At 47.7% G+C, this 16,690-nt stretch overlaps 1 protein-coding gene across 3 annotated transcripts; it reads left to right on the top strand.

The window, feature by feature from the left end:
* Positions 1 to 1,699: 1,699 nt before the first annotated feature.
* LOC310670189 (uncharacterized protein) lies at positions 1,700 to 16,343 on the top strand. 3 transcript variants are annotated; one of them, XM_083425032.1, is made up of 8 exons: positions 1,700 to 1,799; positions 4,116 to 4,270; positions 5,308 to 5,897; positions 7,213 to 7,339; positions 7,807 to 7,910; positions 8,429 to 8,570; positions 10,538 to 10,627; positions 14,410 to 16,343. In XM_083425032.1, the coding sequence occupies exons 3-8, from the start codon at positions 5,373 to 5,375 to the stop codon at positions 15,849 to 15,851; spliced, it is 2,430 nt and encodes an 809-aa protein (XP_083281158.1). In that variant the 5' UTR covers positions 1,700 to 1,799; positions 4,116 to 4,270; positions 5,308 to 5,372; the 3' UTR covers positions 15,852 to 16,343. The 3 variants fall into 3 exon arrangements, with proteins under 3 accessions (XP_083281158.1, XP_083281160.1, XP_083281159.1); XM_083425034.1 differs by having other exon boundaries at positions 1,735 to 1,799; positions 7,219 to 7,339; XM_083425033.1 differs by lacking the exon at positions 4,116 to 4,270 and having other exon boundaries at positions 1,735 to 1,799.
* Positions 16,344 to 16,690: the final 347 nt, after the last annotated feature.

Below are 16,690 nucleotides of genomic sequence, written 5' to 3'. Positions count from 1 at the left end.
CCTCCAAGGAAGGAGAGTCCGCCACTTCCCGATTAAGTCCATTCAACTGTCAAACAGCTCTTACACAGTCCTGATGTTTAGTTGGAATCTGCTTTTTTGGGGTCATTTGGGTCTATTATTTTGAGCCCAGGCCTCTGGACCAACAGAAAACTAGTCACGTGACAGCCCGTTAGCTATTAGAAGATGGCTCTCATATCTCCCATTCAGCCAGATCTCAGCCGAATGGTGAGCAAGGCTCCTGCTTTTTCTGCGACTGAAGATGGGAGGTGGTACCCCCGTCCCATTAAATAGTTTTAATTGCGTTTTAGTTCCTTCTCTTGCTCCTCACATTCTATTGCATTGCAGTTCAACTTCTGCAGAAATGTGGTTAAGATGAAATATGCAAGATATAAAAGAAACCATAGAAATACGATTAAAAGACCACCGTGAACGCTTTAGTTGAGAGTCCTGCATCGCAGGAGGTCCCTAGGATTAGACTTCTAAAGCCTCTGAAAATCTGGCTAAATTGACATACAAACTGCGAGACAAGGACAACTGTGACTTTAAAGAAGAATGGGAACTTTCCACAAAGTATTTAAAAATACAACAAAATGAATTGGACTCCTTGGCAGGTTTTGGATAAACATACACAAATGTATTGATTGATAACATGGTAGATAGATAATATAAGGATTGGTATAACTTTCTAATATGCAGAGAATAACATGTGCTGAGAAATCAGAGAGAGGAGTTGAGGGAAGTGGGGGGGGGAGGGAGGGTTTGATGGGGAGTGGGGAAAAGGGGGGGAAATGATGAATATATGTTTTGATATATATATATTTTTTTAAAAATAATTTTTATTCAATTTCCAATAAATATTTTATCCAAATTTAACATTTGCTTTATACATAAACATCTTTTGGACTTCCATCAGCCTATCTGACAATTCTCCATAATCTCACTACATCTCACATTTCTTAAATTTATATTGCACTTTACCTCTCTTAATCTTAACCTTTCTTTCAAACAACATTTCAATCAATCTTTTTTACAAAGCTTCTTGAAAGCCAACAAGCGTTAGTTGCTCCTCACATACATTTTTGATATATTCTGTAAATTTGCTCCAGTCCTCGGAAAATCTCTGATCGCGTTGGTTCCTTATTTTCCCAGTCAGTTTGTCCATCTCTGCATATTGAATATATGTTTTGATATATTGTTATGTTGAAATTGTTTATATATATGTGTGTGTGTGTGTGTGTGTGTGTGTGTGTATATATATAAATATATATATATAGCCTCTGGAACTCACCGCCAGATGATTCCTTCTCCTCCTCCCAGGCACTGATGAAGCAACAAGCCTGGCCGCGGTCACCCCCAGAATTTGGCCAGAAAACGGATTGCACAAATCACCCTTTTCCTCCACCTTCTTCTCTCTGATTTAACCTCTTTCCCTTGCTCAGCACATGAAATAAATATTTGCAGCGGGATCTTCAGGGGAGGCAGACCTTGCAAAGGAGCTTCGTGCTGTTGCTCCTGCTTTTGCAGCTGCCTGCTTTGCTCAGGTTATATTACGGGGGTACGAGCCAAGGAACCCCAAAGCCGTAGCCAGATCAAATGATTTGGAAACGGCGATGGCCGGAGTCAACTTTGAGTGGCAAGACAAAATAAATAAATAAATCCAACTCAGGGTTAATGGGAGAGAGTCCGGATGCCTAGAAACGCAGCTAGGCACCCACTTCCTGCCCCCCCATCTCCCTCTCCCCCCCCCCCCATCTGCAGCCTTCGCGCCCCTTCCCCGCCCACCTCTCCAAGGGATCGGGGTGAGTGCAAAGTGCATCTGGGTGGGGAGGCGCAATGGAAGTGGGGGGCGATGGAAGGAGGGGGAAATGAGGGCGGGATGGTGGGGGGGGGGCCTGTGCGTTAAAAACAAATGCAAAGGGCGTTGGGGTGCAAGGGAACCCCGAGGGCTGGAGGAGGGACGATGCAAAGGGGTGAGCAATTCCTGGGAAGAAAGAGCGCCTGAGATTCCCCGCCCCATAGCATGGGATGGTGGGCCTTTTCTGGGTCTGGCATTAACCCAAATTTAAGCCCAAATTTTTGAGGCGTCACCCCAAGCAACCACCTCATCTGTTGTCTCTTCTCCATCTCCAAGGAAACCAGCTGAGCAGTGGCGTAGCGTGGGTTGTCAGCACCCGGGGCAAGGCAAGTAATTTGCGCCCCCTAACCTGTGGATTTGTGCCCCCTAACCCGTGGATTTGCGCCCCCTAACCCTAACCCCCAGATGTTGCGGCCGGCCCCCCCTGCACCCCCCACGCTACGCCACTGCAGCTGAGTGAAAAGCACCTCGAGGTGTAAAGGATTATCTGGGACTAAAATGGGGGGCGGGGAGCTTTGGGGTGGGAAGCAGGAGGAGGAAAAGACTGGGGAGATCTCCTCCACCCCACCCCACACCTCCAAAGGGAGATGGGCTTTGCAACGGACCCATCTGCGTTCATTCCATTCTTACTCCGTTATGCATCAGTATAAATATGCTTCTCACTACTTGTGGGGCGTTGTATTTGTGTCTGTGTGTCTTCAGGTTGGTGGGGAAATGATATGCATATAAACCAAAGGCAAACGTATTAATAATGTCAGCAATATCTAGGGAACACGATGACCGTGTACATACGCAATAGACAATCTTTATAGAATTCCTTTAAGAATTGAAGAATTTTTCGTCGGCGAAACAGTAGTCAATATCCGGAATCACTGTTCTGTGATGGACATCCTATTTGCTGAATACACAAAGCTTCACAGCTTGTCGTACAAACTCTGGTACCTCGCTTCATTTAAAGATTTTCAGAGACTTTGAGACTAAAGATTTCATTTTGTCCTTGTTATGGTTTAAAGGAATTCTATAAAGATTGTCTATTGCATGGTAATCGTGTTGCCTAGATATTGCTGGCGTTCTCTTTGCAACACGGGTTTGTTTGGTTACTTATAAATGTACTAATAAGGCAGATATATGAATAGTGGGTGGAGCTGGACAGAAACATTTGGACACAAAATATGCGTAAAAATAAAAACCTGACCTCTTCAAGTAATGGCACAATGGGTCATTGTACCTGTCTGTTAACCAGAAGGCGGGTGGTTTAAACTCTCCCGGGGACGGCTGTGGGCAGGATTCCTGCATCGCAGGGGGTCAGACTAAATGACCCCCTGGACCCCTTCCAATTCCACAGCTCTATAATTCTAATCAAGCATACAGAAAAGAAAACAACAACAGAATCTTAAATCTCAAGGGAAGTCACATGAACTTGTCTATAAATCGTAAAACGATACCCGGGGCTCCTTTGGAATTCCCACATCTTGGTGCTTACAGTGGTGCCCCGCAAGACGAATGCCTCGCAAGACGGAAAACCTGCTAGACGAAAGGGTTTTCCGTTTTGGAGGTGCTTTGCAGGACGAATTTGCTATGGGCTTGCTTTGCAAGATAAAAATGTCTTGCGATTCCTGGGGTTTGCTCCCCACCCCCTTTTTCTAAGGCACTAAGCTGCTAATAGTCTTTTAGCAGCTAATCTGCTAATCCCTTAAGCCTTTAATAGCCGCTAATAGCTGCTAAACCGCTAATAGCGCTAATCTGCTAATCCGCTAATGGGCTTGCTTCGCAAGACGAAAAAACCGCTAGACAAAGAGTCTTTTCCTCTTGCGAGGCACCACTGTATTTTCTTCTCCCTTCCCCTCTGCTAAGCGAGCACTTTTGTGAGGTGGGGGAGCAGACACACACACACACACAGAGCCAGGCTCAGTGAGGAGGGGGCATCCTGTATGGGAGGGATTATTTGGGTTGCTACAGTGCCAGAGATGCTCTGTCATCTTCCCTGAATGTGCACCGGATCAGGGTTTGGGTCTTTGAAACCCACTGCCTCTTGTCTCCAGTCCTCTGAGTCCTCCAGACTCAGGTCTTGCAGTTCTCATTTGCCTTCCTTGCAGGGACGAGTCCCTGTCTACCCAGAATCCTCCAGTGCTTCTTGCAAAGCCTCCTACCATTTGGTCCATGCAGTGGTCTCACTCTGAAGGACTTAAGACCTTTGCAAGATGTCGTCATCACTTCCTCCTAACTCAAGTATCTAGTCCTTTCTCTTCCTTCTTTGCAGGCACCGGTCCTGGTCTCTATTCAGAATCCTCCAGTGCTTCTTGCATAGCTTTCTCCAGTTCCAGGCATGTGAAAAGGGCTTTTTCTCCCACCAGAACTCACCGGAACTTGGGTGGGTGACATTGCTATTCTAAGAGAACAAGGGAGGCATTAGTGGTGAGTTCTGGCGCTTCTTTTTCTAGAAAAATAGCACTGCGTGTTACAACGACAACAACAACAAAACATCAAATTATTATTATTATTATTATTATTATTATTATTATTATTATTATTATTAATACCATGCCCATCTGGCTGGGTTTCCCCAGCCACTTTGGTTGGATCCCAAAATAACAACAACAACAACAACAACAACAACAACAACAATAATTTATTTATACCCTGCCCATCTGGCTGGGTTTCCCCAGTCACTCTGGGTAGCTTCCAACAGAATATTAAAATACAGTAGTCTATTAAACATTAAAAGCTTCCCTAAACAGGGCTGCCTTCAGATGTCTTGTAAAAGTCTCGTAGATGTTGTTCTCTTTGACATCTGGTGGGATGGCGTTCCACAGAGCGGGTGCCACTACCGAGAAGGCCCTCTGCCTGGTTCCCTGTAACTTGGCTTCTTGCAGTGAGGGAACCGCCAGAAGACCCTCGGCGCTGGACCTCAGTGTCCGGGCTGAACGATGGGGGTGGAGACGCTCCTTCAGGTATACTGGACCAAGGCCGTTTAGGGCTTTAAAGGTCAGCACCAACACTTTGAATTGTGCTTGGAAACGTACTGGGAGCCATTGTAGGTCTTTCAAGACCAGTGTTATGTGGTCTCGGCTGCTTAAAAACAAGATAAAACATCAAACATTAAAAACTTCCCTAAACAGGGTTGCCTTCAGATGTCTTCTAAAAGTCAGGTAGTTGTTTATTTTCTTGACTTCTGATGGGAGGGCATTCCACAGGGTGGGCACTGCTACCTAGGAGGCCCTCTGCCTGGTTCCCTCACAGTGAGGGAACCGCCAGAAGGCCCTTGGATCTGGACCTCAGTATCCGGGCTGAACGATGGGGGTGGAGATGCTCCTTCCGGTCTTGAGTCCTTTGCAAGATGTTGTTGTCACCTCCTCTTTACCCAAGTTTCTAGTCCTCTTTGGGTTCTCATCTGCCTTCCTTGCATGAACCAGTCCCAGTCTATACCCAGAATCCTCCTGTGCTTCGTGCAGACTCCTCTTCCTGAGACGGGCGTGTGACACTTGCGCACCGAAGGACTCCACACGCTTGCAAGGAGATGTCGTCGCCGTCTCCTCACCCCAAATTCAGGCCGGACAGAAACTGGCATGAGAGCAAGGAGATCATCAGGGTCCTGTTAGAGGCTGAGCTGGAGCAGAGGTCAAAGGTGGAAGAGCAAGACTCGGACAGCTCCAAAGAGAGAAGAAGCCCCCAAATCATCCAGGCGGGAGGCAGCAGCCAGGAATGCTGGGAAAGAAGAGAGCAGAAGAGCCAGGACGAGGGCAACGCCAGCTCGGATGTACAACGCCAGCGTTTCAGGGCGTTCTGCTACCAGGAGGCCGAGGGGCCACGAGAGGTTTGCGGCCGACTCCACAACCTCTGCTACCAGTGGCTGAAGCCAGAGCGGCACACCAAGAAGCAGATCCTGGACCTGGTGATCCTGGAGCAGTTCCTGGCTGTCCTTCCCACGGAGATAGAGAGCTGGGTCAGGGATTGTGGCCCAAAGTCCAGTTCCCAGGCGGTGGCCCTGGCTGAAGGTTTCCTCCTGAGCCGGGCAGAGGAGAAGAAACAGGAAGAGGAGCAGGTGAGAAAGTGTTTCATCCTAGTACAGTGGTGCCTCGCAAGACGAAATTAATTCATTCCGCGAGTTTTTTCGTAGAGCGAGTTTTTTCGTCTTGCGAAGCACCACGGCGGGGAGGGGTGGGGAGAAGCAGGGCAGCTGCTGCAGCCGGTCCTTGGACTCACCCGCGCCTTGTGGACACCGTGCGACACGGCTGCTGGAGGGCAGCGGGGCTCAGGAGCGCGACTCTGGCTGCAATGCTGGCTGCTGGCGGCAACAGCTCCTGAGGGGAGCGCGCCAGGGCGGTGGGCAGCGGCGCGAGGCAGACGGAAGGTCGGCCGGAAGGGGGGAGGGAGCCGGAGGAGCCGTCATCAGGGAAGGTGGGAGGGAGCCGGAGGAGCGGGGAAGTGAGCGTGCGACCGTCGCCATGACAGGAGAGGCAGGGCTGTTTCATCTAGCGAAGCAAGCCCTTAGAAAAATCCGTCTTGCGAGGCATTCGTCTTGCGGGGTACCACTGTACTTCCAACGGGTTGAGAATCTGTGGGGACAGCCCCCTAAAAAGTCTCACCGGCCACCCATCTTTTCTCAGATGTTGCCCAAATAAGGGATTTATTGCTTGTCTCTTTAAAAGCATTTCTAGACCAATAGAAAAACCTCCAGGTGGCAACAGATCAACTTAAAAACGAAAGAAATTCAAACTATTGATATCAGGCACTGTAAACTTTTCGGCATCTGCTAAAAACAGTCTTATATAGACATACCTATGCAGATGTGTAGGGACACGGGTGGTGCTGTGGTCTAAACCACAGAGCCTAGTGCTTGCCGATCAGAAGGTTGGCAGTTCGAATCCCCCTGACGGGGTAAGCTGTTCGGTCCCTGCTCCTGCCCACCTAGCAGTTCGAAAGCACATCAAAGTTCAAGTAGATAAATAGGTACCACTCGGGTGAGAAGGTAAACGGCGTTTCCGTGTGCTGCTCTGGTTCGCCAGAAGCGGCTTAGTCATGCTGGCCACATGACCCGGAAGCTGTACGCCGGCTCCCTCGGCCAGTAAAGCGAGATGAGCGCCGCAACCCCAGAGTCATTCACGTCTCGCCTTAACTGTCAGGGGTCCTTTACCTTTACCTTTTTAAGTGCATTTAAGTTCATTTGCCAAAGACACATCTGGGAGTGTGTTGGAAGGTTTGGATGGTAGAATAAGTTTGCACGGAAATCTGAATTCCTAGGCAATTTGGAAATGGTTTCGATGTAATATTTTGATTTGATTTAATGGCACCCTTGTCCACATTTCTTCCCTTTTCCTATGACCTCTTTCCTCTCATATCCATTCCTTCTGTTTCAGGCACAGATGACGTTTTCCAAAGCAGTCACAGATTCCCCAGAGGCAGAAGATGCTCCGTTGAACATCACAAAGCGGCCACTCTTCCGGGGGATCGTGCAGGAGGCCGAAGGGGCCACCTCCTCTCTGGGTAAGAAAAGGCCCTATTACAGCATGGGTCTCATCCACACTAAACATTTAAAACAGCCCTGTAGCACTTTAAGCCATCATTCAGAGAACTTGAACCTGTGTTTGCCTATTTCTTCCTCCCTCCCAATCCTCCTTCCTTTTGTGCCATGTCTTTTGAGATTGTAAGCCTGAGTGCAAGGACTTCTCTCTTTTCTTTTTCTTAATGAGATTGGCAAGGGGCTCTGGAAGTCGTTGCAGGCCTGAGCTCGATCTACCAGTGGTCTGACTCTGTATGAGGCAGCGTCCTATGTTCCTATGTGCATGCTTGGTCTGCACATGTGTGTTTATGCACATGCTCATACATTGGCCACGCCCACCACTGGCATGTGGGCCTCAGGGGGGTCCACTGACCCATCAGTGGTGGCCCTTGGGCCAAAGGAGGGCTAGCTAACCCTGTTATATCGTCCACCTTCTTTGTCTTTCTTGTAGGAAGTAGGACAGCCCTCAGAGACAGCAAAATGGCCCTGGGCCGTTCCCCCGTGCCTACTTCTCTTTGTGACAGACTGGAAACAGCGTCCCTGCAGCCAGAACAGGTATGGAATAGAACTGTGGGTGCCTTTTCTCCACTGCCCATCACTCTGGACCTGAGGATAGCAGCCATTTTCTTCTGTCAGAGCCGCTGGTTAAGAAGGTTTTGAGCGCGGCTGATGCTGCTTTGGGTCCGGCAGGAGATCCACTAAGGCACCTCAGCTTTTCCTGTCTTCTTTTTTGATGCTTTACCTATGAGAAGTGAACATTTCCTCCTTCCTTTCTTCCTTCTTCCCTCCCTCCCTCCCTCCCTCCCAGTGTGGTGTAGTGGTTAAGAGCGGTAGTCACGTAATCGGGGTAACCGGGTTCGCTTCCCCGCTCCTCCACATGCAGCTGCTGGGTGACCTTGGGCCAGTCACACTTCTCTGAAGTCTCTCAGCCCCACTCACCTCACAGAGTGTTTGTTGTGGGGGAGGAAGGGAAAGGAGAATGTTAGCCGCTTTGAGACTCCTTAGGGCAGTGATAAGGCGGGATATCAAATCCAAACTCTTCTTCTTCTTCTTCTTCCTTCCCTCTTTTCCAGGACCTGGTGACCTTTGAGGAGATGGCTGTACATTTCACGGCCTTCCACGGAGGCCGAGTGGGCTCAGCTGGACCAAGGCTGGAGGGGTCTGCACAGGGAAGCCATGGAGAACTGCGGAATTGTGGGAATCTGGCCTCTCTTGGTAAGTAAGCTTGTCAGGCAGAATTGCTACTACAGCTACTATGAGGTTAGCGTTTATTTATTTTGTTGTTGTTGTTGTTTAGTCATTTAGTCGCATCCGACTCTTCGTGACCCCCTGGACCAGAGCACGCCAGACACTCCTGTCTTCCACTCCTGTCTGACCACATGGTCAAACTCATGTTCGTAGCTTCGAGAACACTCTCCAACCATCTCGTCCTCTGTCGTCCCCTTCTCCTTGTGCCCTCCATCTTTCCCAACATCAGGGTCTTTTCCAGGGAGTCTTCTCTTCTCCTGAGGTGGCCAAAGTATTGGAGCCTCAGCTTCAGGATCTGTCCTTCCAGTGAGCACTCAGGGCTGATTTCCTTAAGAATGGATACGTTTGATCTTCTTGCAGTCCATGGGACTCTCAAGAGTCTCCTCCAGCACCATAATTCAAAAGCATCAGTTCTTTGGCGACCAGCCTTCTTTATGGTCCAGCTCTCACTTCCATACATCACTACTGGGAAAACCATAGCTTTTATTTACATCCCACCTTTTTGCTGGACCCAGGACTCAAGGCAGCTTACATAAATTACAACAAGGCAGATAAAAGGTGTGAAAAGTTAATCCTTAAAAATTAAATTATAATATAAACAATATAACTCCCCCCCCCCCAATCTATTACAATATAGTGGTTCCTTGGTTGTCAAACTTAAGCCGTTCGACTCCCGGAACCATTCGAAAACCAAGGCTCTGCTTCCGATTGGCTGCAGGAGCTTCCTGCACTCAATTGGTAGCCAGGTCAGACATATAGCTTCCGAAAAAGTTCGCAAACCGGAACCCTTGCTTCCAGGTTTGCGGCATTTGGGAGCTGATTTGTTTGGGAGTCAAGACAACCAAGGTACCAGTGTACAGATAATAAAGAAGGAAAACTCTGATTCTAAGCCTCTGCTCCCTTGTGAGATATCTTTGGGAGGAAAAAAGGCTTGGGAGTAAACCATACAAAAATTCGCAATGGAGTCCCTAAGATGGTTGGATGGCAGCTTGTTTGTCTCCTTCCAGCAACTCCTGCAGCCAAGCATGTGCCAAACGTCTTGTTCTGCTTTCCTTTGGGCCACATCAATGAGGACGATGGGGAGATCCTGTCAGTTAGTGGCTGAAAGGCTTCTCAGGACAAAGAATTTTTCTCTGGCAGTGAAAGGAAAGCAGAGGAGGACGGTAAAATACAAGGCAATGTGACCATTAGGAAAACTGCAGCGCAAATTCCTAAAAGTATTTCACCAACAATAACTGCGAAAAGGACAAAATCTTTCGCTAGTTTTAAAGGAAGGGGGGGGGGGTGATCAGTGAGGCTTCACATTCTTTGGCTGGTGGTACATATGTTCAAGACTTAATAATGATAGCAATTTCTTGTGTGACAACGGGTGGACTGTGATCTTAATTTTTATCTCATTTTTTTATTGTGTGTCTATAGCTATGCATATATATTTATTGTAAATTATATATATATATATATATATATATATATATATATATATATATATGAATATGAAATCCACTTTGCTTTTTCAAATGAAGTTGTGGTATTTTAAGTGTTTTTTTAATAAATAAATACATCATACGGCATAAGAATTACAAGCAGGCAGCACCAGAGGGATTTCTCTCCTCTTCGGGCCAAGCAAAAATTAGAGCCAGTTCACAGTGGCCAGCCCTTTTGCTTCAAGCAGGCAGCATCTACATGAGGTCACAATGGCCGGTCTCCTCCAATCCAATCACGTCAGCATGAGGTCACAATGACCTCTGATTAGCAGTTGCTTGGAATCACAAGTGGAGAAACTGCTGGCATGCTCAGGTCCTGCTTGTGTCTTTCCCAGAAGACACATCTGGCTGTCCAGTGTAACAGCTGGAGTAGCTGGGCCGTTGGTGTGATCTGACAACTGCAAGGCTCTTCTGTTCCTACAAGTTATTTGTTTCTCTCGTTTTAAATAGGGCTTCCGCTTCCCAGGCTGGACCATATCTCCTGGCAGGGAGAAAGGGGCGACCCGTTTGCGGAAAGCTCTGAAGAGGAGAGATCAGCAGGTAGGCACTTAGGGGTGGGCCCCCATGTCAGGCATACCCGGCTATGTCTTCACCTACCAACCATTTCCCCCCCTTGCTGAATATCACCCAGTTATGATGCCCCTTTAATCGATGGATTGACAATACGGCAGCACTTGCAACATGTGAACGGATTGCCAGACTTCGTCTGGACAAATATATTGACGTTTGAAACACGTTTATACAGAATAGGCTATTAATAAGGATAATACAGTGGTACCCCGCAAGATGAATGCCTCGCAAGACGGAAAACTCGCAAGACGAAATAGTTTTTCGTTTTTTGAGTTGCTTCGCAAGACGAATTTCCCTCGGTGATTTTTGAAGGTTTTCCAAAACTTCTTTTGCAGCCATTTGGTAAGTTAAACTTTTAAAACTTTTTTGGGGGGTTTTGGATTTCTGTGTGGTGGGTGGCTGGGGGGGGTCAGGGAATTGTTGAGAAGGGGTTTGCAAGAATCTTGAAGCTTGTGTGTTTTCTGGGAGGTTTGGTGCTTTTGAATTTTTTGGATGTGAAGCACTGATTTTTTTTTCTGGGTTTGCGAAGGTAGGAGCTGTGCTGCCATGGGGCCCAAGAAGACTGCTGCTGCAGGGGCCGGCGAGAGGAAGAAGGAGAAGATTACACTGGAAATGAAGAAGGAGATCATTCGGAAGCACGACGGTGGAATGCGTCTGACAGACCTCGCCAGGGAGTACGGGAGGAATCCATCGACCATCGGGACCATCCTGAAGATGAGGAAGAAGATCCTTGCGACTGACGTAGCCAAGGGAGTCACGAGGATCGTGAAGAACCGCCCAGCTGTTCTGGAGGAGGTGGAGAAGTTGCTGCTCATCTGGTTAGAAGAGAAGCAGCGTGCAGGGGACACAGTGACTGAGGCCGCCATTTGTGAGAAGGCCAAGGCCTTGCACGCAGACCTCGTCCAGCAACAGCCAGGAACCTCAGGTGAGCCAGAAGTCTTCAAGGCAAGCAGAGGCTGGTTTGACCGGTTCAAGACGAGATCTGGAATCCACAGTGTGGTCAGGCATAGAAAGGCTGCCAGTTCTGATGTTCCTGCGGCTGAAGACTTTGCAGCGGAGTTCCTGGAGGTTGTGAAGACGGAGGGCTACGTTCCACAGCAGGTCTTCAACTGCGACGAGACCGGGCTGTTTTGAAAGAGGATGCCCAAAAGGACTTTCATCACTCAGGAGGAGGCCAAGTTGCCTGGCCACAAGCCCATGAAGGACCGTCTGACCCTGCTCTTCTGTGCCAACGCAAGCGGCGACCTGAAGATCAAGCCCCTGCTGGTGTACCACTCTGAGAACCCACGGGCCTTCAAGAAACACAAGGTCGACAAGGAGCGGCTGAGTGTCATGTGGCGATCCAACAGTAAGGCTTGGGTCACACGTGTGGTGTTTGTGGACTGGGTCAATCTTGCTTTTGGCCCTGCTGTCAAACAGTACCTGCTGGACAACGACCTGCCGCTGAAGGCTTTGCTTCTGATGGACAATGCTCCTGCTCATCCTAAAGGCCTTGAGGAGGACTTGTTGGAGGAGTTCAGCTTCATCAACATCATGTTCCTGCCGCCTAACACCACGCCACTGCTCCAGCCAATGGATCAGCAGCTCATCGCCAATTTCAAAAAACTCTACACCAAGGAGCTTTTCAGGCGATGCTTCGAGGTGACTGATTGCACCAACATCACCCTGCGGGAATTCTGGAAGGACCACTTCGACATCGTCACCTGCTTGAAGATGATCACCATGGCCTGGAACGGGATCAGCCAGAGAAATTTGAATTGCGCTTGGCGCAGCCTGTGGCCGGACTGTGTGGCACCAAGTGACTCTGATGCAGCAGAGTCAACAGTGGTGCAGGACATTGTTTCCCTGGGGAGGAGCATGGGCCTGGAGGTCACGGAGGAGGACGTCAGCGAGCTGGTGGAGGAGCACGACCACGAGCTGACCACCCAGGAGCTGGTCGAACTGCAGGCAGAGGCTGCGCAGGAGCAGGCCTCGCTGGAAGAGGAGGAAGCAACTGAGGAACGGCTGTCCTCCAAAGAGCTGAGGGACATTTGCCAGAAGCGGAAAGATGTGCAGGCTTTTGCACAGCGGCACCACCCTGACAAGGACTTGACATGTGACCTTGCGAACACTTTTGACACGAGGGTCATGTCGTCTTTCAGTGAGGTGCTGAAAAGGTGGATGAAGCAGCAGACCATGGACAGGTTCTTCAGCAAGAAGCAAAGAGTGCAATAGGAACCTTCTTTGAGTTGCCCCCCCAGAGTCTTAGAAAATGTACAGTACACTTTGGTAATTTTTAAATGCTTTTCTGTCATGTTTAGAAACTTAAATTATTGTTCCTTCAATTTTTGAAATGCTCTTTACAGTATGTGTGACTTTAAAGAGCACTTAATAAACTCTTCTTGTACCAAATTTGGCTTTGTTTGGACTTTTTTTGACCATAGGAACGCATTAATTGATTTTCAATGCATTCCTATGGGAAACCGTGCTTTGCAAGACGAAAAATTCGCGAATTTTTTTAAATTCGTGAATTTTTCATCTTGCGAAGCACGGTTTCCCATAGGAAATGCATTGACGGTTTTAAGAAAAAGGCGCAAGACGTTTTCGTCTTGTGAAGCAAGCCCATAGGGAAATTCGTCTTGTGAAGCAACTCAAAAAACAAAAAACTCTTTCGTCTTGCGAGGCATTCGTCTTGCGAGGCATTCGTCTTGCGAGGTACCACTGTACTGTTACCAGGAAACATATACAAGCTAGCCACACTGTTCATTTCACAGACATCAATTAGAAGGCACCTGCCCATTTTGCCTTTTAATTGGGTTGGGTTGGTGACCTCTGACAGATAATGTGTTTGAATCCAAAGTGCTCCTGCAAATGGACTTCAAAGCGGCTCCCTGTAACAGCCAATTAGTTGAACAATTTTGGCAAACCCCTTTGAAGTTGCGGCTCCTGGAATCAATCAGCTGATTGGGGCTCAGAGCACACCTTCAAAGGAAGCTGCTCCAACCTTCACTCAGCTGATTGGTGCTTACAGGGACCCCTTTTGAACTTTTTAAGCTGTCAGTCACCACACATCATTATACCATTGGGTGATTGACAAGTGGATGGAATTAAGCAGCCTGCCTAACACCCAGATTTAGTTTTCCACTCCTGCTTTAAAGACTATGTCACCACATTGCCAAGAATTAGTACAGTGGTGCCTCGCAAGACAAAAAGAATCCATTCCGCGAGTCTTTTCATCTTGTGGTTTTTTCGTCTTGCGAAGCAAGCCCATTAGCGGATTAGCACTATTAGCGCTATTGACAGTTTAAGGGCTATTAACGCCTATTAAAGGCTTAAGGGATTAGCGGTTTTGCTGCTAAAATGCTTTTAGCAGCTTAGCGCTTCAGAAAAAGGGGTTTTGGAGCGAAAAAAACCCTCAAAAATTTTCATCAATTTTCGTCTTGCGAAGCAAGCCCATAGGGAAATTCGTCTTGCGAAGCGCCTCTGCAAACGGAAAACCCTTTCGTCTTGCGGGTTTTCCGTCTTGCGAGGCATTCGTCTTGCGGGGCACCACTGTACTTTGATTGGAAGTGGTCCTTTAAGGTCTCTGTTTTCCTGACACTGTTATTGAGTACATTCATTTGGATAGTGAGCCTGTGATCTTGCATGAGTAGAATAGCCAATGCTTCATACACCACCCCATTTGTCTATTCCAAGGTTCATCAGATCAATGTTCTTTCCATGATTCGTAGATCTCTTCCTCCCTGATCAGATTTCACCTTTGATTCCTTTAGATGACGACGGAGAGGGCAACAAAGAGTGTGAACGGCATAGAATGAAAAAGGAATTAAAACAGAAGTGGGGGAACAAATCCATTGTTTTTGAAGGGACTGACTTCCATGAAATCCCAATAGTAGAAGAACATTGTGAAGGAAACCAAAGAAAAATCCACAAGGAGAAACTGTTGAAATGCGCAGAGTGTGGGAAGCTTTTCAGCCAGCAGATATACCTTATTAAACATCAGAGAGCGCATGCTACAGATAAAACGTACAAATGCTTTGAGTGTGGGAAGCAATTCCTTCGCAGCTCAGACCTTCATCTCCATCAAAGATTCCATGCAGGCAAAAAGCCTTATAAATGCTTGGAGTGTGGAAAGTGGTTCAGTCATAGCGTAAGTCTGAAATGGCACGAAAGTATTCACACGAGAGAAAAGCCCTATAAATGCTCAGAGTGTGGAAAGGGTTTTAATGATGGTAGAAACCTTAAAAGACATCAAAGAATCCACACAGGAGAGAAACCTTATAAGTGCTCCGTGTGTGGAAAGGGCTTTAGTCGCAGCCCTGAGCTTAAATCGCATCAGAGAATCCACACTGGGGAGAAGCCCTATAAGTGCTCCGAGTGCGGGAAGAGGTTCAACCTGAGTTCAAACCTTAGTAAACATCAAAGAATCCACACAGGGGAGAAGCCCTACACATGTTCAGCGTGTGGGAAGAGCTTCAGTCATAGCACACATCTTAAAAGACATGAAAGAATCCACACGGGGGAGAAGCCCTATAAATGTTCCGAGTGTGGAAAGAGCTTCAGTCAGAACATAATTCTTAAATCGCACCAGAGAATTCACACGGGGGAGAAGCCAGATAAATGCTCCGAGTGTGGGAAGTGTTTCAGCAATAGTGGGAACCTTAAAATACACCAGAAAATCCACACGGGGGAGAAGCCCTATAAATGCTCTGAGTGCGGGAAGTGTTTCAGTCAAAGCATAATCCTTAAATCTCATCAAAGAACTCACACAGGGGAGAAGCCCTTTATATGCGCTGGGTGTGGAAAGAGTTTTGGCGATAGCAGAAGCCTCAAAGTCCATCAAAGAGTCCACACCCAGGAGAAGCCCTATAAATGCTCCGAGTGCGGCAAGACTTTCAGCGTCGGCAGAAGCCTCAAAGTACACCAAAGAACCCACACGCAGGAGAAACCCTATAAATGCCTTGAGTGCGGGAAAAGTTTCAGTGACAGCAGAATCCTCAAAGTGCATCAAAGGATCCACACGGGGGAGAAGCCCTATAACTGCTCCGAGTGCGGGAAGAGCTTCAACCAGAGCACACACCTTAAGAGACATCAGAGAACCCACACAGAGGAGAAGCCCTACAAGTGCTTGGAGTGCGGGAAAAGCTTCAACCAGAGCACGCACCTCAACACACACAGAAGAATCCACGTGAGAAACACTCAGGGTGTGGAATGACCTTCCGCCAGAGAAGACGCTTTCCACTGTGTCACACAGGGTGGAATCCTGCAAATCCTAGTGATGAATGTGGGAAGTTCTTGAGATGGAACGTAAGCTTCCGACTTCCAAGATGCCAACCCGAGGGAAAGCATAGGAATGATTAGAGTAGAGAATCACTTGACCAATCAAATCTTAATAAGCAGCTGTAGCAGGCCTCAGAATGGGCAGTTCCCAGTGACTACATGAGTCCAGGATAGATGCATGTCTAGGCTTGTTAGGATTCCCGCTCTGTGTTTGCAGTCATGAGATTGTTGTCTATCACATGGGGCTATATGTTTTCATTCCAGAGTGTGGGAAGTGACGGAGACAGGATGTTTTGGTATTGTATTTTTGTAGGCCTAATGTTATGCTTAGCCTCTGTCCAGAAATTCTGTGTTGACAGCATTTTTTAAATTCTCCCCTTGCTGTAACCTTGGACAATCATGTTTAATTAAACAATGTGATATTGGCTGCCTGTTCAGTTTACATTTTATTCCTGCACTGCAGGGGGTCGGGCTAGATGATCCTTGAGGTCCCTCCCAATTCTACAGTTTTATGATTCTATGAAGATGTTCTCCTCAGACCCTCCTGGCCTTCGGGTACAGGGTCCTCTGAGGCCACTGGAGCACTGGCAAGCTGTCTTTGATTCTAGCAGCCTCTATAAAATTAACCAGGAAGAGGCTCCTAGCAGGCCGGTCACCAGCCATGATTGAAGCTTGACCCCTCTGCCTAAAAGTATCCGTCTTTGCTTGTTTAAAGAATGTAAGAGGACCTGCCTAGTTCATTCTGTTACTACTTTTTACTGTTTGGAATTTCTT

Source organism: Podarcis tiliguerta (assembly GCF_965153285.1).
Source record: "Podarcis tiliguerta genome assembly, chromosome: 2".
NCBI classification, from domain to species: Eukaryota; Metazoa; Chordata; class Lepidosauria; order Squamata; family Lacertidae; genus Podarcis; species Podarcis tiliguerta.
This window is presented reverse-complemented; position numbering and strand designations above follow the sequence as displayed.

What these genes read in the sequence shown, in the direction of transcription:
- LOC310670189 (XM_083425032.1), top strand. Translation starts at nt 5,373, where the DNA reads ATGTCGTCGCCGTCTCCTCACCCCAAATTCAGGCCGGACAGAAACTGG. An exon ending in AGGGGCCACCTCCTCTCTGG is followed by an intron (nt 7,340 to 7,806) that starts GTAAGAAAAGGC and finishes TCTTTCTTGTAG; the next exon opens with GAAGTAGGACAGCCCTCAGA. An exon ending in TGAAGAGGAGAGATCAGCAG is followed by an intron (nt 10,628 to 14,409) that starts GTAGGCACTTAG and finishes TGATTCCTTTAG; the next exon opens with ATGACGACGGAGAGGGCAAC.